This window comes from Tenrec ecaudatus, chromosome 2 (assembly GCF_050624435.1).
Source record: "Tenrec ecaudatus isolate mTenEca1 chromosome 2, mTenEca1.hap1, whole genome shotgun sequence".
NCBI classification, from domain to species: domain Eukaryota; kingdom Metazoa; phylum Chordata; class Mammalia; order Afrosoricida; family Tenrecidae; genus Tenrec; species Tenrec ecaudatus.
Window position 1 is genome coordinate 100,987,022 of NC_134531.1, and position 26,274 is coordinate 101,013,295.

Below are 26,274 nucleotides of genomic sequence, written 5' to 3' on the forward strand. Positions count from 1 at the left end.
AGAGCACGTACAGTTGAAGACTCCATTGGTCTTTAGACTATGAAACTGAAATGACTCACTGTCAGCAGTCAGTGAGAACATAAATTGGATACAAATGACCACAACATCTGTATCACTTCCTCCCATCAATCACAAAATGAAACATTTAAAATAGTAAGGCCTTCTTGGCACTGATGGGTCTTTTGATATAGCTCATTGTCTCATGAATACTGGTTAAAGGAGCTGGTGAGGTGTGTGTTGCCGGAGGGTAGGCCATGACAAGCACTTTGGTGAAAGCTGCAGCACCTGGGATTGACACATACGTAGAATAGAAGCCTTGAATATAAGAGATTTTAAAATTTTTGGAAAAAAAAGAGATTTAATTTATTTTACAATTTTACAAATAATAAAACAATAATACTCAATCGGTATACACAAACTTAGGGAAACAGTGTTGAACAGAATGAACTTGACAGAATAAACCTAATTTTTCAACTCCACAAACTGTATAAGAAATACTCAGTAGCAATGATCCTGTGCAGCAATGCTAGCTCGGTAAACTCCCATGTTCCTGCTATACACATTTGAAACACTTGTGCTTTTGCTACTCAAAGAAACAGCATTTATTACAAAGTGCTACTTATGTGAGAGACGCAAGGAGGCCTAAAACCACAATCTGAAACTTCAAATATATTACCAGCTTGAAGACTTTTTTTGTGTAAAATTTTGGATATACTTGACCTTCATTATAATTCTAGCTATGAACAACATAGAATTTAGTTTTGAAGTAGTTCCCTCTTAAAGCAGGTTTAGTGACTGAAGTTTCAAAAGAACTTCTATATTCTAAAATGGGTATATCTCCAGAGGGATTCACAGTGCAGACTCTGAAGATGTTAAAATAACACAAATCTAATGTGTTTATATTACAGACCCTGTGTGCATACACACAGATACACATATATAACACTGTATATATGCATCACACATGTCTATTTGTACTATATAGATATATCTATAGCACATATATAATAAAATATCTATTTCTAGGTGGGCTTTATTTGGACTTTCTTCAAATACGAACAATAATTCTCACTCGCTCAATTTTGAAAACATTAGAATATGAGTAATGTAGGATGGGAAAACTTCCAAACTTGCAGAGATACCAACTAACTATATCTAACTCTTCCCACATCCCTTTCACAACGAGAATACTCCACACAATAGCCACATGAAAACAACTCCTTCATGAACCCAATGCCACATCATGTGCATTATGACTCTCTCAGTTAGAAATAAATTACTTTGTCATTCCCTTTCCCCCCTCTGTAGCTTATAACTAGTTGGTATGTACACTACCATAGCCTTATTTAAATAGATCGCTTCTCTAAGCATATGTAGAAATTCCCATTAGCAATTGATATACAATTCATATGATACACAATATATGAAGACATTTGAATGCCCAGCACCTTCCACGGCAATTTTATCAGTCCTCTGAGCTGAATCTTAAGATTTGCCCAGAAAATCTACTACTGGCTTATTGATGTCAACAGCACAGTAACAACAATGTTTTCTGATGTACCAGAATATTTTCACAATTGCTGCCTGAGCATTGCCAGGTCTACGGCTAAATCATATATCAAAAAAAAATAAAAAGTTGTGAACATATAATACTATCCCAAGGGGAGGAAAAACAACAACAAATAATTCAAGTATGTATTTGTGATTGATTTTGTCATGGTATCTTATGCCCCCTCATGGGATAAACCTAAATTGCTTTTTTATCTTGCTGTTAGCCTTCAATGATTTCCTTGCCATGTCCCTGTAAGAAGGCCACAGCACATCATTGGGGTGGGGAAGGGTGCAGGATGGAAAGGTATACAATAGGGTATGAAATGGCCTTATACAATTTGTCTCCTTTGAACGCTAAATGCTTTAATTGAATTCATTTTAGAGTATTGAAAGTTCCCTGAGATGAACAAAAGTAGTCTCAGTCGATACTGAAGCCCTTTTTTTGTTTTTTTGTTTTTTATGCTGGACATGTTTAGAACTGGGCAGCGTGTTTAGCGAACACAAAGCACGGGGTAACAAAGCAATATGACGACGTTGGAAAGGCACTACTCAATGCATCTATGGGATAAACATCAATGCACGGAACAGTGGAGGGTTGGGAAGCCTTTGCTGTGGCCTTTAAAACGGTTTAAGTACATTTGTTGAAAAAGCAGCCAAAATGGCAAGGTCCCTTGATGTGATTGCGAAATACACACCCTGACCAGGTGCTCTGAAGGATTTTGTACGGAAGAATTTCTTTGTGACTTTAAAGCTCCCGTTGAATTTAAATTAAAGGTGATTTGATCCACTAATCATGTGCCAATATTCCAAATCCAGGTCCTCAAAGTCACCTACTTTTAATTTGGAAAATAAATGGGACTTTTCAATTAGCAGGTACCTAATACTTTCAACTTTTGAAATTGGTAAGTGGCGTAACGACAGGCGTCAATGTTCTAAGCACTTTCAGCTCTGCCTCTCTGTAAGCTTTCTATTTTGCTTTCAAAGAGACACACGATTCTGAGAAAATGGGTTCTTCCGTAGCCTAAAGTTCCGCCATATTAAAAAAAGATACCAAATTTGAAGGATACTGAGAAGTGTTCACCTGTGTACACCCTTTCCGGTAAATATATAGAAAAAGAACTAGCACGATATAATACATTTTCTCAGGCTGCCTTCTCGAAAAACACAACAACAAAAAAGAGAATAGATCCCCCGTGCTGTTTCTGCTTTCCCCCGACGGCTTTCTCTGAAAAAGAAGAAGTCTCATCACGTTGCTTCAGCCGGGAGTAGAAGTGGGAATGCAGCACTTCTCCTTTTCTTTTTCAAACGAAATAACTTGTCATAAAAATCACCTACGAGTGTAGACGAAATGATGAGAAAGTTGGCATATCGTTCAAGTCTGTTGTACATGAATGTTGAACATCACTTTACCTCAGTAATTTAATGTTGCTGTTTTTACAAAAACGAAACACGGTGGCAATATGCCTACAATGAAATACATAGAGAACACTATAAACAATATTAAATTTGAAGTGCAAAATATTGACCCATATTTTCACTGTTAAACTTCTTAAATCGATCACCTCTGCTATGGAATAAACACTGCATTGATCATATTGTTTCTATGAAATTAAACAATGGTATATGGAGTGTGCAGGTTTTCCATTTGAATGATGTGGACAATATTAAATCCCTTGAAGTCATATTTCAACTTTCTCATTTAAACATTTATTCTAGACTAAGAGATTCCACAAAAAATTTTATGTGGAACTCTTCATTCAAATGAAAATCAAGTTTGCAATTAGAAAAAAGCCAAATACTTAGTGACCACTTTCATAGTAGTAGCATAATATTAATACATTAATAATATATCATTTTAATGAAAGCAGAACAGTTTGTTGTGTAGAAACATCAGTATAATCTTTGGTACCAAAAGTACATGGGTCTTTTTCTGCTAATTTTACTGTCTCAGATAACATGGAGCATCTTTGAAAGCAGTACTAGGTGGTACAGTTCATCTGGTACCTTCGACACCATCAAAACAATGTTTGGAGGTTTAGAGCTATGCAAACTAAAACTTAAAAAATCTCTTTGTGAGATTGTTCTTTTAAGAAAAAAAGCTTTGAATGATTATTTTAAGATGATGTCCTTCATATTTATCTGAGAAAGGAATTTTAAGCACCCTAACACCCAAACCCAAAGAGATTCCAGAACACAAACAAAAATATTAACAAAAACATAAGATTCACGATCAGACTCAGAGTCCTGACAGAAGGCATTTACGTAAGTGGCTTGATCTTATGGATGTCACTGCTCAGACTGTTTCCTTCACGATCTCGGCCGCCAAGGATGGTTTGATTTCCCCAAGGGCGGGGTTGAGTCCCGGGATCCTCTTCTTCCAGTGCGCTTGGCTTCACAGGGGCAGCCCAGCGTGAGGACGGAGTTGCTTTACTGAACGATGAATGCATTGCTGGATCTTGTAAACACTACTGATTATACATTCAAGCTGTGTTCTTAGTGGAAGTGGCACTTACTAGGACCCTTGAAGTCAAAATAGTTAATTTTTAGAGCATTTTTCAGGCATTTCATCAGCTGGTAATTGATTTTTCATCGACGTCTTACATCAAATCTTCCAGTTGCTTGGCAGATGTTGAAACCAGTCTTGGTTTGGATCCTATTTTTGAATTTTAGGATGCATCTTCAGAAAAGAAGTGCATATTCAGTTTTGTTTGTTTTTCACTGTGCTTTATTGCTTCACACACTTTCCTGTTGTCAGTTTTAGAGCGCCTCTGTTATGCAGCACATTTAATGTTTTGAATTCTAATGGCATTCTGTGAGGGCTTGCATTGGAAAAGTACCTATATTTTAAATCATCATAGTAATGATATTTGACAGCTTTTCCATTCAAATCCTTAGGGAATGGCCAGAATCCATAGAGGTGGATTTCATCACAAAATCTTGTGGCAAGTGTATACATTAGAAGACCTGTGCTGGGTCTTTTGATGGGAACTTTGTTTGTCAGCCAGTAACTGGAAAAAGAAAACAAAACAGAAGACTTAGAGAAGCACATCATATTTCCTGCAGAAAATCTATAAAAGCTATTATGTAGAATTAAAGTAAACAACATTGAACTTGCGTCTTCATAACTAACATTAAAAAGAACGCTTGAAGAAAGACTGTATTTCTTAAACATTTAGACACGACTCTGTTTAGTTGTCTCTACCCTCTAATTTAAAGGTTTGTCTCAGGGTCACATAAATGTCTGCAGAATCCGGACTTTACATAACATGAGTAGTGGAGTCTCACAATCAAAATTACTTAGTAGGAAACACATATAGAATACAGAGAAGAATATTCTGAGAAAGGACTAGAGATGACTGCAAAGGGTAGAGAAGGGTGCTGGCACTTGAGTAACTCTCTTAGAAAACTCAATCTAAAAATATACCCACAGGTATTCAGAATGTCTGGTATTTCAAGTAAAAATTCAAATAGGTAAATGTTTGCCTGCGTTACAGAAATCAACACATCCAACACGAATTGAGCAGGTCTCATTTCACCAACACAGACTAAACCAAACTCTTTGCCATCGAGTCAATGCTGACGCACAGTGACCATCCAACATAGTGACCCGAGAGTGCCTGATCGCTTACTTCTGATGGGGGCACCAAGTCTTGTCTTTTTCCCAAAGAGGGGTTGGTGATTTTGAACTGCTGACCTTGCTGATGGCAGCCCAACTTGTAACCTCTATGCCACCTGGGTTTCCATTTGACAAAAGCAAATTAAAGATTGTTTCAAAGTGGATGTACTCAATACTTGCCCTCATAAAGAGCTCACTGAAGATATAGGTGTCATAGCAAAGAGTGATGCAGAAGACAGATGGTGCCCTGCTATCCGAGGGAACAGCACCTGGCGCCTTAAAAGCTTGTCTTTTTAAAAAAATATATATTTTATTAGGGGCTTATACAACTCGTATCACAATCCATACATATACATACATCAATTGTATAAAACACATCTGCACATTCCCTGCCCCAATCATTCTCAAAGCATTTGCTCTCCACTTAAGCCCTTTGCATCAGGTCCTCTTTTTTTCCCCGTCCCTCCCCGCTCACCCCTCCCTCATGTGCCCTTGGTAATTTATACATTGTTATTTTGTCATATCTTGCCCTATCCGGAGTCTCCCTCCCCCCTTTCTCTGCCGTCCATCTCCCAGGGAGGAGGCCACATGTGTATCCTTGTAATCAGTTCCTCCTTTCTAACCCACTCGCCCTCCACACTCCCAGTATCGCCCCTCACACCCTTGGTCCTGATAATTGATCCATTCAGGACCACTGGATCACACAGGCTGCTGTGTTCTTCCATGTGGACTTTGTTGCTTCTGAGCTAGATGGCCACTTGTTTATCTTCAAGCCTTAAAGACCCCAGTCACTATCTCTTTTAATAGCTGGGCACCATCTACTTTCTTCATCACATTTACTTGTTCACCCACGTTGGCTTCAGCAGTTGTGTCGGGAGAGTGAGCATCATAGAGTTCCAATTTAATAAAAGAAAGTATTCATGCATTGAGGGAGTGTTTGAGTAGAGGCCCAAGGTCCCTCCGCCACTTTAATACTTAACCTATAAATATAGACAGATAGATCTATTTCCCCATCCTCATATATATATATTTGCATGTACATGTCTTTGTCTAGACCTCCATAAATGCCCTTTGACTCCCAGCTCTTTCCTCCATCTCCCTTGACTTTCCTCCTGCCCCACTACCATTCTCCCTCACCACCTGGGCTACAGCTATGCCTCTTCTCTACGCAACCTTACCCTTGATCATTCCCCACCAGGACTGCCACTCCCCCCTCTCTACCATTTTGGGTCCCATGTTGTTCCCTTGTCCCTGTGTTTGTTAACACCACTTCCTTAATCTCCCTACCCCCCCCCCACCCCAAGTCCCTCTGGAACTGTCGGTCCCGTTGTTTTTCCTCCAGGTAGTTCATCCAGCCTGTCCTATTCAGACAGACCTGTGGAGACACTAACATGCACAAAAACAAGACAGAGGAAAACAAAGCAACAGCATACAACCAGACAACAAAACAACAAAAACAAACCACTGACAAAGAACAAAACAAAACCCTTCACAAAAGAAAAGCTTGTAGTTAGTTAAGGGATCATTTGCTGGCCCTTAGGAGCATTTTCCAGTCCAGTCTGTTGGGGCATCACGCCCTGGTCCCAAAGTCCACTTTCAGCATTCCCTGGGGACCTTGCCACTCCATTCCCTTGCTGTTCCGCTGCACTCCCCCAGTGCTTTGCCTCGGTGTGGTGGGATCAGGTCAGGTGCAATTCCCACACTGTGTCCCCGGTGCTGTCCCCTGTATCACCCTTAGTCACTGAGGGGCATCATTTATCATAGTGGGGCCAGCCATGTTGCTCTCTCTGTGGACTGGCTGCTCTACTCAGGAACATCATCCTCACAGCCTGGTGGGCCAGGCTGTGCTCCACTCTCTCCTCCTGCCCCTTCATCTGCTCCCGTGTGCTCTGATCAGATATGTCCCTCTCCTGGAGCTGCAGAGTCAATGTCGCCCTTTGGAACAAATTCTTTTCGGGGGAGGGACAGGAATCCACTTAATTTATGGTTCTGGGGAAAAACTTGTCTTAAAACAAGCAGCCATCTAAGGGAGATTTCTGCTAAGTCTACACAGAACAAGCACACCAGCATGTGTGTGATCAAAAGATTACACATAATTAAATACAAGACCAGAGGAGGGAGCAATATTGGAGCTTAAACCCTGATCAGCTGGTTTGCAGAAGGCTAAGGCTGACAGTGAATGCCCAGTCCTTTTGCAGGGTCCCTAAGTGGATTAACTCTAGTGAATGCCTGCCTGGGTCTATAGCAAGGCTGTGAATAACAGTTCTATCAGAGTGCTTTGGAGAGGAGACTCATGCAGATAGCTAGGTTAAAATTTAAAACCGTATAATCTGTTCCGTGTTTGATCCATTAATTTTTTCCCTAGTTTTTGTTCTTTTCTGTTTCTTTTAAATTGATTTTTGTTTTATTTTGTTATTATTCTTGGGCTTTAAATTTATTTTTTGTTATATGAAAGTGATGATAGGTACCTCCATATTGACAGTAACTGAATTAGTAGTTTCTTAGAGTCATGGCTGGGGAAGCTAGGGGAAAATAGGGAGCTAACAGTAATGAATAAAACAACAGAGAAAAGGTTCCAAATCTTCTATGGTGAGAATTGCGATTATTTTTAATATATTTAAGCCATTCAATTGTATGGCATGTCAATTATGTGTCAATAATGTTAAAATAAAGAAATGTCTCAAGGATATAGGGAAAGAAAAGCAATAGATAACACATAGCTATAACATAAAACTATATAGCTCACTACGTATACAGTTTAACATTTTGTTAAACAGGTAGAATATATTTCAATGCGGATATGCATTTTATATTTACATCTCAAAGGCAATAAAGCTCTCCAAAATATTTAGATCTATCATCATTGAAAAACTTTGTATGGACTACACACACAAGTTAGGCACAACGACCGGAAGGGCGGCATTTTCAATCTTTTTTGACTATTCCTTTGCATCAAGACCACTTTCAGTAAGGTACAGCAAAAGAGAAAGGGTGTGGCTAGCCTCCTGCTTTCAAAGTTGTCTATGTGGAAATGGCTAAATCTTTATTTACTTATTTATCTATTTATTTATTTTATGGCTGAATCTTTAAAAACTTAATTGTTTGTATTTTTACTATGATTTGGGAGATGTACGCACTGCAATCTAAATATAGGGAGAAGATTATATTTTAAAACCTTGGCATTTGCAGACTTTAATGCACTTACTTCAATGTTGTATATTATTCTTCTCTTTCTCTCTTTTTAAGGTTCTCTGAGGTTTTGAGGACAAGATCAAGTGCATGTTTTGGATTGGGAAAAAAATCACTTTATTTGCTGAAAAGAAATGTTGGACTTTCAAATTTCACTACAAATAGCCCAAACAGAAGAAAGATCCTGACATAATCAGGTTTGCCTAAACAAACAAACAAAAATATCTTGGTCTGCTCGTCTGAGTTCTTTTCTACTGTACCCTTAGCACAACAGTCTCATAACTGAAATTAAAACTCAGTAGCTACAAAATCTTAATCCACAAAATATGTGGTATAAAATGCAGATATAGACAGACAAATACATATTTGTGGTCAGAGGACATGCATTTGAATATCTGACATAATATTTACTAGTTATAAGCACGTGGCAAAATGTCTTCATTTCCAAGGACCTTTGTTAATAAAAATTTGCACTCAGAACTGCTGTGATAGTATTAAAAAAAGCAGTAAATATGAATGAACACACCACAAAATCTGACATCTAGCAAGTAGTTTTAGTTAAACATTTCTCAAAAGAATACATTCTTCAGTCTCACTATCAATTCCTACTTCTTTCCTGGAGACGTCTGTGACCATATTGGCTGGACAATTGTGGTTACCTCGTTTAACCACTAAGGACATGTTTTCTTAGTTGGGAAGCAGAAATATTTCATTCTATGGTTTTGAGGTTTCCTCTACCTACAAAATTCAATTTCTATTTCAAATCATCTCTCCCTGTCGAACGGCCTACTCCCTGAGGAAAAGAACTGTGATATAAGCATACTCTTGACTAGCTTCCTCCTGCCCACCCTCTTAATTTTCTCTCAGGTATTAATACATTGCAAAACAAAGATGGTATTTAATCGGTACGCCATGATTTGGAAAGTCAGTAATCCGTTATATTTTTATATGGTAACAATACCATATAATCCCTTAAAAAGACAAAATGCCTAATATCTCTCAAATAACCAACGATTTAGAAAGAAATAACAGTAATATTACACTGATGAAAGTATAATTTTTAAATATCTAACTCAAGTATAAGATCAAACTGCATACACATCACACTCAAAACATTGGCAGGCAAGGAATATTAATTTCTGGTTTAAAGTGTGGACACGGGAATTTCTAGACTTGTTTGAATATAGATATGGACAGAAGAAAATTCTTCCAAGAATTGCCCTTTATTTGTGCTACAATATGTGCCCAGTTTCCAATCATGAGCCAAAAGATGTTTTCTCTCGAATGGGAGAGGAAAATAGCTACGCTAACACTCTGTTCTACTTCATCCAGAGGTGGCCATGGTGGTTATTTGTCGTTGTCAAGTTGATTCCAATGCACCTGACCTGAGTGTGCAAAGTAGAACTAATCTGTAGCCTTCTCAAACTTCCTTCTTGATGTGCCCACTGCATGGACTTGAACTACCAATCCTTCAGTTAGGAGTCTAATGCTTAGTCTCCTCTGTTTCTGCTCTTACATTTTCATTCTTCAACTGAGTTTGTACTGGTTCCATGAAAGGATTCAATCAAGTGTAAATAATAGGATTTTTGCTTCGAATAGTAAGTTGAGATGTTATAAAAAATATCCTGTATTTCTTTTATAATTCACCCTTGCAGAGAATGTCTGCATTTCACCAGTCCTGGTTCCACCCAAGAAAGCTCACAAAAACCATTCATAATGATATTATTCTCCATATCAAAGTTGTGATTTTGGGAAAAAAACGTTTAAATTTTCACAGATTTCCTCCTCCATATTTGTCAAAGACCTGTTCTTTCATAGAAGTATACGTGTTCAAGCTGTGTAATAGACATCCCAAGCAGCCCTCCTGACTGAAATGGGCTTAATGGAATGCAGCTTTCCTGCCCGCTCCATTCCACTGAGCTGTTGACACAATCTTTAAGCAGTTGAATCAGTCTTTCCTTGTATCACCAGGTGGGAGCATGTTACAGCACATGAGCTCATTCTTAAAAGCGCATGAAACTTAATTTAAAAAAATCGGGGTAAAGCTCACATCTTTAGGAATAATAAGATACCCTCTGTTGCCAGAAATACAGTGTTGGTGATAATTTATCTAAAGAAAATGGTACTTTCCGCACTGTACTCACTGAGAACAAGTCACTATTGAAGTAATCCTTATACTTTTCTAGAGAGGCAGCAGTGACTTGTCCAAAATCTGCTTCTAATACAAGGAGACAAAGGCATAGAGTGTAAGTAACATTAATTACTATTTGTCAAATTAAATAATGAGGGTGGTGGGGGGCAACCAATTTATAAGAGGTAGTAAAAAAAAGTTTAATAACTTATTAAGTATTTACAATCAATCGACTAGGGATTGTGTTGAAAATTATTTGCCCTACTTAAAAAAAAAAACATTTTTAATTTCATCCTCACCACAAACCAGATACCATCAAGGGGTTGGGGATCAAATAGATCAAGGTTAAGGAGGCTGTGACAGGACCAGAATTTAAATTCAAGTCTATCTGGCACCAGTGATTTCAATATCAGCTAACAAGGAGTTGGATTCGTTAGCTTTCAAAGAGAATTCGGCTGGGAATGGTAAATCTATGAGATTTTCAACATAGAGCTCCTAAGGGGAACTACAAATCTGTAGGAAGGTTTGGTGATCAGCCATCATTTTCAACAGTACTGCTATACTAAGACAGCTTTTTTTTCTCTCTCAAAGTTAATAATCACCTCTCAGTTTTCTCACATACACTCGCAGAAGTGATACCAGAAAATTATTTTGTGGTTTCAATATGCAGTGTACTTATTAACCACATTGTAAATGTCAAAGGCATTGACTTCGTATCAAAGGGTAGGGATTTCCATGCAGTTGTGAATAAAATGTCATTAAAATGAAAATAGGGATTTACAACCTCAAGAGGTCAATCTGTCAGTGGTTTCTTTCTTATAAGTGCCCTTTGTGTGCAGTACACTGTGTTAAGTGACAAAAAGGAAATGAAAATTCTCTCTGTATGTATAATCTATATGTAAAATATAAATGCTTTTAAACACATGTCATGAACCACTGATCTGAGGCATCGATATTAGTTTAGGCCTGATAATCTCCATATTTTGTCTGTATGTTATATAGGGACCAGAACTGACCTTAGCTCTGAATTTCACTCTTTTTATTTGGACTGTTTGAGTGAAGCAACACTGTTTAGAAATTCCAGCACTAACTTTCACTATATTGGCCTTCCCTAATGCCTTATATTTTATTATCTTTATTATCATATAGTTGCATCCTAATTTAAAATGTTCCACCTAAAATCCTGTTATGTCTGCTATATAAATATCACCCTACATCAAAGAGAATACAGTTATAGCCCAGAAAGCAAAACAGCTTGCCCAAGGTAGCTCAGTTAGTGAGAAATACATTGGTGTGCTGGTCATTGTTTAACACTAGGAGCTGGATGGATTCAGGGCATGATTTATATCATTCATCAACTTCTATGGCATAAATGTTTCCATTGTGGTTGATTTCAAGCTACCGACCTGACATAATTGAACAGTGAGTTGGTAAGACACGAGACACTCAGTTCTTGCACGCTTGCACAGCCGGCTCAAGCGCAACATGCTCTCTTGCTGATAGAAGCTGGGGGAAAGATCGAGAACATGTCTCCTGTCCTGTAACTCCTTCAACTTTGTACCAAAGAATTACAGTATCGAAACGCTTCCCAGGAAAATATCATACTTTCATATTGGTTATTCACTGTGTTCCTTTGTAGAGAAAAGATGGGGCTTACCTTTCATCAGACCTCACTGACAGAGAGTTCAACATTGGCCTCTCATGAAAATACAGAACAAACAAATCATGTTTCTGTTCTTATCTTTTATATCAAGCATGGTGCTGTACACAATATGCAGTCAACAATTCTTTTCTTTCTTCCTGATGGTATTTCAGAGATTTATAACGTTGATACAATGGAGAAATCTCTGGGTGATCGTGTGTGGGGAAAGCTTTGGAAAAGCTGGTATTTGGGCTTTGCTGGTATTTCACTTTAATTATGTACTCGTAGCAAATCGCTTAAATAATTTCACTCTCAGTGTACTCGTTGGTAAACACGGGCTCATTCATATGATTTCTTCTACAGCTCAAACTCTAATTTGTAAACGTCCAGAAGTAACCTGCACGCTTACTGAGGAGCATCAATTTACAGCCTTTGTCTTCAGTTTTTGTCTGAATTTGCTGCCGACTCCACCTTCTGCAACGTGGGATCTGACATGACAGTAGCATTTTTCGTTAGTAGCATCCCAGGTTTATTAAGACCAGCCCATTTAAAATATTGCAACATCATTTTCAATTTCCTCTAATCTATTGTAGCTAGTTACAACCAACCATTCTCTACTTAGAAAACAATAATAGGTTGATTTTTGATTATCTAAGAAGTACAAAATGATCTATTAAATTTCAGAGATAAATTAATGAAAAGGAATTCGATTACAGGAAACTTAATCAGGCTGAGCAGTGAGAAAAATTTAACAAAGAGAAGAGCAGAAATCCTTCAAAGTTTATTCACTGTGTTAGACAGTTGAGTGGAATTAAAATGGCTTTCTCCAAAACCATATGAGTTAGCTAGATTTTGCTGAGGGAAAATTTCAAAAGTCATTGTACTCTCAGAAATCTGTGGGCTTTGATTGTATTTCCTAAAATACATTTTGGTACTTTTTAAACATAAGGCCTAGAAACTGAACGGGTGCAATAAAGATAGGAGACATGAGGATGTAGGTGTCATAGCACAGGCTTTAATCGTCTTCTCTCTGAACCCAAGTGGATTCCGACAGAAACTTGAAACCCATCATCTGAGCTCCAAGAATGAGGAAGTGATGAAGCACAAAAGGTGAAGTACGGGAAACACGACAGCTCTTTCCTTACAAAACAAACATGGAAACCTTACATTTTTGTCCCTGAGACTAACCCGAAGCAGTGCAATGCATTATCCCAAAGCAAAGAGTCAGACACAGAACGAAAGAGGAAGTGAAACGTGAGGGTGAGGAGTGGGAGGTAGGCGTGAACAGCAGCAGTGTTGGTGGAAAGCAAATAATACAAATGCTTAGTAAAAAGGTTAAGTATTTATTAACTTATTTGGAAGACTAAAATGAGAGTACAACGAATGTATAAGGGTGCTTTGCTCAAATGATGCATGTATGGATTGTGATAAGAGTTGTATGACCCCAATAAAAAGATGTATTAATTAAAAAATGATAGAGGTGTTTGTCCATGAACATTTTCCCTTTATGTAAAAATTCTCTTCTGAGGATACACCTAGCGATCAGAAATCCAAGTTTAGCAGTTTGTCAATAAAAATTCATTTTGCTTCAATGGCAAACCGTAAGCAACTCTCCTAATAGTCTGATTATCTTGTTTTAATGTGACTTAAACTATTTATAAATGGATGTACCCAGTTTCTGTCAATAAGTCAGGCTGCATTAACCTCCCAGGTAAGAGATCTGCTAAAATCAAGGAACGGGTACCAACAGAAAGCTCTATAATCCATTCAATAATTTGAAATGCTTGATAGGAACGTGTACAAACTAAACATTAGGCAAAGGTCAGAGTTCTCAAAAGCTCACCCAAAGTATTGAATCAAGCAGTTTACAGCTTTTAGAAGAATTTTTCAAATTAAAAGTAATTGAGGATACTAAGCAAATGAAAAAACAAACAAACAAACAAAGGAGCAAACAAATGCCTTAATGTTGATTTCTTCAACATATTTCCAAGTAGAAACATGTTTCTGGTAATAAAATTGTTGGTAAATAGGAGACTTTCAGTATATATGGTTATATCTATGTTGTTCTTGTTCTTTTAGGACAGAGGTTCTAAACCTGTGGGGTGTGACTCCTTTGGGGGTCAAATGACCCTTTCATAGGGGTCCCCAATTCATAGCAGTAGCAAAATTACAGTGATGAAGTAGCAGGGAAAATAATTTTATGGCGGGGGGTCACCACAACATGAGAAACTGTATGAAAGGGCCACGGCATCAGGAAGGCTGAGGACCACTGCTCTAAGGAGTCATACAATCAGAACAGAGCTCCACAGACAATCACCTATGGAATATGGTATTTTTCACAATAGGAGGGATGAAAATGAATTTGGTACAACAAAATTAGACTATTCTGTAACAAACAAACTGGCACGGAACTTTGTTCCCTTATGATGTTCCTAAGGAGTTCTGTTCAAACTCGATTCATTGCCATCAAGCTAATTCTGACCAGCGACTACAGAACATGGTAGGACGGGTCCTACGGGCTTCGGAGACTCAACCCTTCACAGGCGTAGAACGCTGTATCTTTCTCCCTCAGAGAGGCGGGTGGTTTCCAACAGCAGGCCTCTGGGTTAGAAGCCTATCCCTTGGCTCACTCCACCACTGAGTAGCAGTGATGGAAGTGGTTTGCCTCACCAGCTGGTACGCTGAAGGAAGATGCGACAATCTGCTTCTGCAAAGATGTACAGCCTGGGAACCCTTCTGGGGCAGGGCTGCTTTCTCCTGCAGGACTGCTACAGGGGGAACCGACCCCACAGCACTGGACTTCGAAGCACTGGCGGGGCTTCTAGTGGGTGGAGAGTTCCACTGCCAACTGAAAGGCCGACAGGGTGAACCCAATAGCCACTCGGCAGAGAAAAAAAACTTCCAAAACACTTGGCTACCTGTTCTCAGGAAGATCGCAACTCAGGAAACAGTTTTAGGGGCAATTTTACCACTGTTGGCTCTGCTTTTCATTTGCTTTGTGAGTTTTGGCTAGTCCTCTCGGCTGTCTGCCTTTCCAATTCCTGATTTGCAATTTGAGCTAATACATCTTGCCTTCTGGGAATTTGGGGAGGAATTGCTTGATATGATAAAACTAACTGTTTGATGTGAATTATGAGTCCATATAAAATGAACTTTCATATATCATGTTGATAAACCATATTTCATCATTTCAAACATATAACCAACCATCAATAAACATGTTTATGTGATCATTTAGTGAATTTAAATTAAGTTTAATTTAACTCTTGTTCCTGTTTAAAGGATTTTGTGAATTATTGCTTACATTATACAACAAGGGCTTGAATATATTCTGGCAAAACAAGAAAACCACCAAGCAAAATGCATAATGTTAAATCTTTGGGGCTTGATAAACTTTAAAAGGCAGAGACAAATGATCACCAGGTCTCCATAAAGAAAGTGAAATAGACAATTCAACTTATAAACAATGATAGTATTACTATAAACTCCAATGTAATGTCCAGCACAACTATTTATTCAGCCCAATTAGTTTTCCTTTAACTCTGATGATTTAACAGAAAATGAGGAATGAGTGTCTCAGATCTTTTCCCTGATTTTTGAATAAGAATATGCGTTGATGGAAATAAATAGCTTACTCTTCATAATAATAATAATAGACTTCTCAAGAGGGTGTAAAAAATTAAAATCATTTTCTGTTGCTGTTGTTCAGAAGGACTACTTCCATAATAAAACATCTTAAGTCAGCTGTTAGTGGCTCATTCTACATGGGGACACAATCTAAAGGCAGGCAGGCTGTGGGAGCAGGTTCACAAAGTGTGCGTGCACAACCTTGACCATCTCTTTCAGACACTATGAGCTGTGCTGACTCAAGTCTCATGCCTCAACTTCCTCTCTGCCTGAAACACCCCAAGTGCAGAAGGCAAAGCACGACTCGGGAATATAGAAGCTCATGGAAGGAGTAGAGGGTTATACTGGAGAATAAATTGCATGTAATATTAAAAAAGAGTGTGATTAAATTTAACATATAATGAAATCTCACACCGAATAGCTAATGTTTCACTTGTCAAACACCTTAAAAATGATTAAAACAATGTATTCATCTATTCTAATAATGAGAATAAATGAAACACAGCATGGGAGAAAACAGAAAATTTTATAATGGGTGGAGAGTGTATAAGACGCATCAAGAGGGTCCTTGAGTGGAGGAAAACCCCTTTTTGCTTTTGGCTTAAGAATTATGTATCAAGCAAACCCAGGCATTCAGGGATTGAGTTATATCTCTGAGGAACATTGCATCACAGGATCTAACAACAACAAAAAGTCAGTATTCAGATCTATTCAGATACTCAGACCGAAAATATGCTTAAAGCTCCTGAAGAGAGAAATATAGCCTGAACTCGCTTATTAGACCCAGAGATTAATTACTAATGAAGGAAAACATAAAAATTGTAAGAGTGAGGTAGAAATAAAAGCAGCACAATAAATATAAAGGTTTTGTCTGGGTTCAAGTCCTAGGAAATTTATTTTGAAATTACAAATGCAATTAAAGAAGGACACAGAATTATCAAAAGATAAATTGTTAAAATAAAACAAAACTTTGAGAGTGGTTCATGAAGGCTACCTAAAAATAGTTTATAATATTGATATAGAATTTTCTAGGTCAATGATAAAATGTTGTAGTGAGAAAGAAAATGGTTGGTGGTTGATGACTACACCCTAGTTGAATCCCTGTCTTCAGGTAGTCTTAGCAACTCCAATCAAACTCACTAGGTGGGAGTAAGCAAATAGGTGTATGAAACTCTGACAGGAGGATTGGTCAGTTTTCTCATTCTGCTGGATGTAAAGTTAGCCAACTAAGCAGTAAAAGCAGAAGAATTCACACCATCAAGAAAGAAGACCCATGAGGAAAGGATGCCTCTCAGACCTCCAGATCCCTACCCCACACCGCCTCCATTCCGGAACCAGCAATGGCACTGAGGAGTGAAGAGGAGGGGCTGGGGAGCAGTGACAGTGGAACCAAGAGCTAGAGTGTTCCGTACTGGAACCTTTGTGTTCCACGGGGTGAGGAAAGAGGAATGTTTTTGAGTAACACCAACGGATCTTTGTAATACTTTTTGAAGCAGCACGGTGTCCAGGGGGTCTTGTGAACGAGAGGCTAAGGACCAGAAAGAATCATATCTGTATCCTTACTATTCCTGATCTTGAATTGAGACCTGATAACTTCCTTAGTTAGCGCCATAGTAGAGAACCTTGCCTGTGAGTCCCGGGTGGCCATGGCAGCGGACTGCAGAAACCAGCAGAGAAACAGAGCTTTGGGAGGGGAGTTGGTGTTAGAATAGTGTAAAGAAGATTGGAAGGTGTAGGAAAGGCTGATCTCTGTTTCTTATAAGACAGCTTTAGGCCAGCCATTCACCACCTTCTACCTTGTGAGCTAGAGGAGGGCAGATGTCCCTCTACGATGTTCAATGACTGTCTTGGATATTTCATCATTTTAACGACAAAATTCTGTTTCTAGAATATGAAGTTCTGAAAGTGTTCAGTGTTTAAAGTCTTCATCAGTAACCTGTCAGGTCCCTGTTCTGTGGAGGCTTGCATGGTGTGACAATGGAAGTTACTGTGTCACCAGGGTTTCAAATACCCTAATGGTCACCCATGGTGGCCATGCTGAAGTGAAGCTTCCAGAGTAAGATGGAGCAGGAAGGAGGACCTGGTGATCCCATTCTGGAAAAAAAAAGAAGAAAAAGGCCGGTGGGAAATGGCCATTGCTACTATGAACAGCCATGGACGTTTGCTTGATAGAACACTAGAAGACTGGACGACTGACATAGAACCTCTTGGGTTGGAAGGCATTCAAAATACACCTGGAGAGAGCACCTCTTCAAAGTAGAACGGACCTTAATGATATGTATGGACCAAAATTTCCGGGAACCTCATCTGCTGCTGTGGCACAACTTAAAATGAGAGGAAGCAGCTGTGAAAATCCATTAGTAACTTGAATGTACGTAGTATGACTTTAGGATCAGAAGTAACTAGCTCTTGGAGAAGGAAATTGCACTTGGCAAAGTACACAAGGTGTTGAAGGGATCATGTATCAGGCATCATCAGAACAAAAAATCTTACCATCGTGAATGAGAGAGGGAGTGCGGAGTGGAGACCCAAAGCCCATTTGTAGGCCACTGGACATCCCCTTACAGAGGGGTCTTGGTGAGGAGACAAGTCAGACAGGGTACGATGTAGCAACGATGAAAAATACAACTTTCCTCTGGTTCCTAAATGTTTCCCTCCCCCTTCCCCACCCCACCCCCACTGTCATGATCCCAATTTTACCTGGCTAGTCTGGCTAGACCAGAGGATGGACACTGGTACAGATAGGAACCAGAAACAGGGAATCCAGGGCGGATGATCCCTTCAGGACCAGTGGTGTGAGTGACGATGCTGGGAGGGTAGAAGGAGGGTGGGTTGGAAAGAGGGAACCGATTACAAGGATCTATATGTGACCTCCTCCCTGGGAGACGGACAACAGAAAAGTGGGTGAAGGGAGATGTCATACAGGGCAAAATATGACAAAATAATAATTTATAAATTATCAAGGGTTCCTGAGGGAGGGGGAGTGGGGAGGGAGGGGGAAATGAGGATCTGATGCCAGGGGCTTAAGTGGAGAGCAAATGTTTTGTGAATAATGAGGGCAATGAATATACAAATGTGTTTTACACAATTGATGTATGTATGGATTGTGATAAGAGTTATATAAGCCCCTCATAAAATGATTTAAAAAATAAAGTACAAAGTGAAAAAGAGAAAAAATCCTCAATGAGCTGGAGTGACACTGCGGCTTCAACAATGTGCGTGAACATAGGAACGATGGTGCGAAATTAGGAAGTATTGTATTCATTTGTACATAAGGTCACTATGAGTTGGTATCAACAACAGCTAAAAAAATAAGAACAATTCATAACTACCTAAACAAGATGAATCCCTCATAAAATTGGTCTTGTAGGCCTGGATTCAAATAATATTTATGACTATTTTCTGCGCTGCAGGAATTCGTGACCTGCCCTCTGACCTCAGAAACTGGTTATGGAATCACAGGGAAGGAGTGAATGCTGGCATCTCGACACTATAATAAAAGTAAATGACATTGTTCATGGATGAGGTCCCAAATAAACCAAATGTGTACTTTATAGCCATGAGTTAAGAGCTATTTGTCTTCAATTGTTGTGCCTCCTTTGCCCACTATCTTTGAAACAAAGGATCTTATCACTAGAGCTCTTAATCTAACACTGAATCACCAACAAGATTCTAGGTAAATTAACTATGCATATGTATTCTGTTTTGGAAGTAGTCAGAATGCTCCTTTTAGAGGTAAGGATGGCCAGGTTGTCAGGAGAGAGCAATCCATGGAGAATGACATCTCATTTCATCAACAAGATAAACCGGCAGAGTGGCTGCAACAATGGGTTCAAATGCAGCAAACACTGTGAGGATGGCGCAGGACAAGGTGTTTAGTTGTAAGCAGGGTCACTGTGAGTCGGAACTGACTCAATGGGACCTATCAACAACAAAAACAACACAATGAGCCCTGAACTTAACTTTACAAATTAGCTCATCATTGCATTCAGCAGAACAAATTCTGACCGAGAATAGTTGAAATTTCCTTTTGTCTTAATCAGCACTTTCTCTTTTTTCTAAACACTAATTCTTTGAAGAGTATTCTGATCAGATAGAAACACAGATGACCTGCAGCGTGATATCTCTGTATCCCCGCCACCTCGCTCCCTTTCTCTCTTCACACACTGCCTGAAAACCTCTTCCAAGGGAGATGTCGGTTTGGGTTGGGTTGATCTAAAATGATCTAAAAATATTCTTCATGTGTGTTTCTAGGGACTGAGGGTTCCCAGTAAGCAGGGACAAGCGGTTTGTGCTATCTACCAACTGCAGGGCTGGGAGTCTGAGACCACCCAGCGGTGTCCCGGGAGAAAGAGTTAGTGACCGGCTCTCATAAATATTCCAGACAAGCAAACACTCAAGAGTTCAATTCTACTCTCAAACACCATGTGTTGGAATGGCAACGGGTGTGACTTAGAGATTGAGGACCCTGGGGTTACAGTCGCAGTATTACTATATGATTATCTTCTAGGTTTGACTGGAACACACCCTGTCCAGTTTCCCTGTTTCTTGTTTGTTTTATGGTCAGTATTTAAGAGTGGACTACATATATTCAGTGTAGGAAAAATTGCTCTTTTCATACAGAAGTTCTACATAAGTTCCAATTTCCAGTTAATTCATCAAAACAAAGCTGGTTCGGAAAGGGTAAAACTTACAAATTGGTTACATCTGTTCAACCTCAAACTTTATTCATAACCTGCCATTTATGATGGCTAAGCCATCTGGGGAATATGATAGGTTTTCATAAAACAAAAACAAAAACCTGTCACAGTGCAATGTAATGAAGAAATGACAGGTTTCAGGGTCTCGGGGTCACTTCATCGTTCTGTGCAGAATTTTCAGGTATTTGGGGAGTTTACACAAATAGAAATTATGTTGCATATTACAATTAATATTTGGGCATGAGAGCAAGATTGATAAAATGCTGAATAAGTAAACACATTTAATATCAAGATACAATTATGAGATAGTTATTTTATATCTGGGCTCTAGAAATATCTATTTTTCAACTGTTTCACTGAAATACTTTGGGGAATCTAGGCTACTGTAGCTCCATTAAGGAAAGAGAAAGACAGTCACTGCATTGCTGAAATCTATTTGGTTAGAAAGACAATCACTGCATTGCTGAAATCGATTTGGTTTCTAAGTGTTCCCTGTGTCTCTTAAATGCGGATCTAGCCCAGTGGTCCTCAAACTTCCTAAGGCCACGATCCTTTCATACAGTTCCTCATATTGTGATGACCCTCCAACCACAAAATCATTTTCTTTGCTACTTCTACCTGTCACTTTGCTACTGTTATGAAATGGGTGATCCCTGTGAAAGGGTCATTCCACCCCAAAGGGGTCACCAGCCAAGGTTGGGAACTGTTGATGATGCAGTTTGTCATCAGCAAATGTTTGACCAAAGACAAGAAATGCTTTGAGGTCACTTCTACTCATTTGCGTATTTGATAGAGATCATATGTTCCCAAACTTACTTTCCCTCTGCCCCTTTTCAGAAAACACACACACACACACACACACACACACACACACCCCTCTGTATAGCCCGCGCTGGCAATCATTATTATGATTAGTTTTACTATAATGCATAATCCAGAAAAAAGTCCAGGTATCTACTTTTGCAGCACCTCTGGATCACTCCAGAAGTGCCCCCGTGCCCCCAGGGAACAGTATTACCCACTTTTGGGAGACACTGGTCGAGACTACCTACCCTGCTGAAAAAAATAATCCCAGCGAAACGTCACTGGAGTTGTGCATTTGTCTTCATTCCACCATGGAATCTGTCTGATGCTTTCCTCTAGGGACTTAATGTATCTCACTGACAGCTGCGTTCCCACAATCTGCTCAGTGGCTCATCTGGACAGGTCACATCCTGAATTTCACACTTTAATGGCAGCTGGGATGCCGGGGAGTTTTCTGACAGGTGGACCCTGGATTTGGAAAAGCTTTCGCTGGCTTCAAAGACAAGCGGCATGTGTGACCACAGGCAACGCTAAGAAGTCCAGGATGTACCTATGTCACGTTACTTCTCCCCAAATAGCAATAGCCTCCATGGCAGCCAAGGGCGACAGAGTAAGAACTGCGCAAAGTGCCTTTTAAGATCACAGCTATTGCGTACTTTATTGTAGGACGTTTCTCTGTCAATCATCAGTGCTATCACACGGTTGATAAATACTTGCCAAGGGATTCAAGTTTCAAACTGAAATCTCTCTATATAATTTATGCATGCATATATGAGCTTGCACAGCTATAAACTGAACAAAAACATAAAAATTTAATTGAAGTTCTGGGACAGCTCACCAACCAGAGCAAATCTGTGAGTACAATTACAGAAATAGGATCACTGCTATACACTAGAAAATAATTTACCTCCTGGGTTAATCTTTGCTCCCAGGGAGCAAGATTTTGCTTCTCAAGTTCATTACTGACTGCAGTGGCCTGCAAAAACCAATCAATCACCGTGCAAAACTCTACTGATCTGATAGACCATGAATTAACACAAACTGAAAGGAGGAGCTTTCCCTCAGTTCTCCCGAGTTGCTCATTTGTGCTAGATCAGCAATTTGTCAGGCCTTTTACCCCAGCACTGGAGGGAGCGCTCTCTGCTACGCCCCCTGCTCTGCAGAGCACTTTCACGGCCTGGAGCTCCACTGTTCTCCACTCTCTAAACGCAGTAGCACCTCAAAAAGCAGTATCTCTTTGAATGTCTTCTGAAAGCGGCTTATAATGCAATCAAAGTTTTTGTGTTCGACAGAAACATAGGTTAGGTTTAAGCTTTCTGAGCACATCTTGGCGACAAAGTCTGCTCAGACCAAAAACCTACATTCTGCCCTAGATTCTCTCACTTGTGACACCCCAGAGACACCTAGAGCCACTTCCTGTGATGCAACCTGCACTTGGCTTAGTAAAAACCTAGGCGGAAAGCCTTCAGAATTCTAATAAAAGATCGGGGGTTTGTGTAGAGCACAGGAGAACCTTTGCCTACACTTGTTTCTAATCAAAATGCAAAAGGCCTTCAGCTCATCCTGCCCTCTGAGAGAGACACAGGGGGCAGGGGTGGTGGGGGTGGTGGGAAGAGTTTAATGTTTTCAAAGGTATATATTGCTATACGTTATTTTTGGCAGGTCTGAGATGGAGAAGAACTGTTCATTAGTTTAATTTTTTATCAGACGAAGCTCTTTTCAGTAATATACGATGAAATGCTTACGAATTCTGGTGCAGTCGTTATTGGAGCCCGAAATTGGAGGCCAGTCTAGTTACCTGTCAAAGAGAATCAGCAATTGTAGCTGTAGGTGTCCAAAATGAAACCGAACCCGGTACCTACCTGGGGAAACGTATGCATCAAGAACTCTTCCCAACGCTCTGACTCTTGCTGTTCAGCAGCTATTGTGTGTAAGCCTGGTCCTCTTTCTTTGGTCTTTTTCCACTTCATGGATTAGATATTTAACCTTTATCTTTTTCAAAGGTAAACATGTGCGCGCACACAGTCTGCGCTTCAATTTTTCTTTGCTGCCTCCCCACTAGTGACTGAGTGCTTTGATAAATCTGCTCATTTACTTGCACGTTTTCTTTGTCTTAATTCTATTTTTCAGTCATAGGGAAACTATTGAAAAGGAAAAGACAGTAACAGTGGTATATCTATAGTAAAGGAGAGACATAATTTAAAGAGCTAAGAGATAACAAATTACCTGTGTCCTTGACCTCTAAAACTATTGAACAGGCCCAGAATATCCTTTCATCATGTTTCTAACATTATATTCTATTTTAAATAATCTAGTTTCCTAAAATACAATAAACCCACTCACTGCTGGAGAGCCAACGTCCACTCATAGTGACCCTATAGGACAGGCTAGAACTGCCACTGTGGGTGTCTGAGATTGTAATTCCTTATAGGAGTAAAAACCATCTTTCTCTAGCCGAGTGACTGGTGGCTCTGAGCTGCTAACATTTCTGATGGCATCGTGGTTATGCTTTGGGCTGTGACCCTCATGGTGGGCAGTTCAAATCAATGAGCCTCAGGAGAAAGACGGGGCTCACTACTCCGTAAACAGCTACAATTTCAGAAACCCAGCAAAGGTTTCTATGAGGCAGCATCAACTCAGTAGCTGTGAGTTTTTGTTTGTTCAACCTTTCAATCAACAGCCACTTCAACACAAGGACTCCTAAGAATACAATAAACCAAACCAAACTCACTGCTATCACATAGATGCCGACTTCAGCGATCCTGTAAGGCAGGGTAGGGCTGCCTTTGTTGAGTTTTGTGATCCTAACTCTTTACAGGCGTGGAAAGTCCCATCTTTCTCCTGCAAGCCGGCTGGTAGACTCAAACTGCTGACTTTGCCGTTAGAAGCCACTATATGACCACTATGTAAGTTACTTTATAGCCACTATGACATGAGGACTATTAGGGTTATTATTATTATTATTAAACTGTGGTCACAAGTGTGCACCATTAATTACACTTGGGCTTGTGTGGTCCTGTCCATGAGTTTAGTTGCTGTTTATAACTTTTTTAGTAAACTGACCTGTTCTAAGGAAAGCAAGTGTAAGGAAGGAGTGCCATGAGAAGACGTCTGTTATCAGCTTGATATTACCACCGCCCAGTGTTACCGCTTACTATGATATGTTGGGATAGATATTTGAGATCTTCATACTTCAGTTTCCTCACTGATATAATGGAATGATATTTTTCTTCTAAGATTGTTATGAGACAAACAAGTTCAAGTTCAGGAAGCATTTCTAGCAAAGCCTGACACATGGTTAATACTGGAATGGCTTCTGTTGAGAAAAACAACGCGAACACAAATTTTTAAAACTCATCATTTCTTAAGTTGGCAAATGTGCCTATGTCAAAAACGCCTACATAAAATAGATATTTGATTTTTTCCAATTTCAGAGCACCTCTTGAAATCCTCAGTAGACTGAATTTATGACTTATAACATGTCTGCGTGAGACTCTATGAAGAGACTTCAAAAAGTTTATGGAAAAATGGAGGTAAAAGATAATGGAATTCTCCATGAACTTGATAAAGCCCCACATACTATAATAAAACTTGTGAGTTATAGCAAACAAAGCACATCATTCAAAAATGACATAGAAATACATCATGTTAAACAAAGATACCCTGTAGAAAGGTTGCTTTATATGTGTGTTTCAGTGTGTGCACATTTTTATAGACATGCAAGGAATATGTATGTGTATATGCATGTACATATACACAAGTGCAAATAAACATGACTTGCAATAAAATTATAAACAAATCATGTCTAGAGAGGTTTAAGTGAATAGTTATATCTATTTAACAATACTTGTATATGATTCTAAATATAAATACATATTCATTGTATGCTCAGATTGTATTAATATGTTTAGTGTTTGTGATAGAAAATTGCTAAAACATGGACTCACTGTTTCTCAAAATAAACTATTATACATACATATAGGATAGGATAGAACTGTGAATTGAAAATTTGAATAGTGATTAAAATACAAGTTATTAATTTGATCTGTTATTTATTATATTAGTTTAATTATGTTAATCTTTCTAGTTAAACACTTTCATTTAACTTCTTGTTTCAATTTTCCAATATTCACTTAACTTTTAGGGACTTACTTGCCTGACACTCTGTGAACAAGTGCAAATCCCCACTCTGGGGAAACTGAGAATCTCCATCCAATAACTAAGGGCCTAGTAAACCTCACAAATCAGGCAAAGAAATGTATGGAGGCCGATTCCCTTTGGACGCTGCATCCCCGCTGCGCCGGGCAGCGGACGGAGGAAGCCCTAGCTCGAGCTAGCTAATAAACTCATTTTGCCGCTTTTGCATCTCAACTGGTCATGATTATTGCGTGCGCCCAAGGTAGGTTCGCCTTCCTTCCCCAAATCTAATATTTGGGGACTCATCCAGGATTGGGGATTGAGAACATGGGCTCTGCCGCAGACGCACGGACCAACCTTGAGGTAGGAGGGTTTTTTGTTGTTTTTCTTTTCTAAAATTCTGTCCAGACACATATATGGGTGGCGCCGTTATTTGGGACCAAATAACAGAGGCAGAAGCTCCAGAGTGGTCACTGGTAGGGTTCAGAGTGGCAGACATCCTCCTGTTCCCCTGGTAAATTCCGGTTAGAGTACGACCTTATCATGACTCAGCACTTTTTGCTGGCAGCCATGTGGAGACCCCCACCATTCTTGGGATGAATTCCCCTTCACTGACTTGGCTTTTGCCCTCCTTTGGGCCTCATTTCATCTCTTTTGTGAGACGGTGGAAGATTTTTGGGTTGTGGAGCACATGGTATAATGTTGGAACTGTGAGCTTTGGCAGGTCTGGGGAGGTATGGTTTCTTGATGTGCACTGAACACTTAATTAAACTTCTCTGCATACATGAAAAAAAGAAAGGTCTGGAATGCTTTTCCCATATCCTTAAAAACTCCAAAATATAACTCTAAAAAATACTAGGATTGTAACTAAAGCAAA

General features: G+C 39.3%; 1 protein-coding gene across 1 annotated transcript in view; it reads right to left on the reverse strand.

Annotated features, from left to right (window-relative positions):
* Positions 1 to 338: 338 nt before the first annotated feature.
* Positions 339 to 26,274, reverse strand: part of ST8SIA4 (ST8 alpha-N-acetyl-neuraminide alpha-2,8-sialyltransferase 4) — a 142,388-nt gene continuing 116,452 nt past the window's right edge. The window contains exon 5 of the mRNA XM_075541313.1: positions 339 to 4,559. Coding sequence (XP_075397428.1) covers positions 4,277 to 4,559 — 283 coding nt within the window. The 3' untranslated portion in view covers positions 339 to 4,276. The remainder of the gene's footprint in view (positions 4,560 to 26,274) is intronic.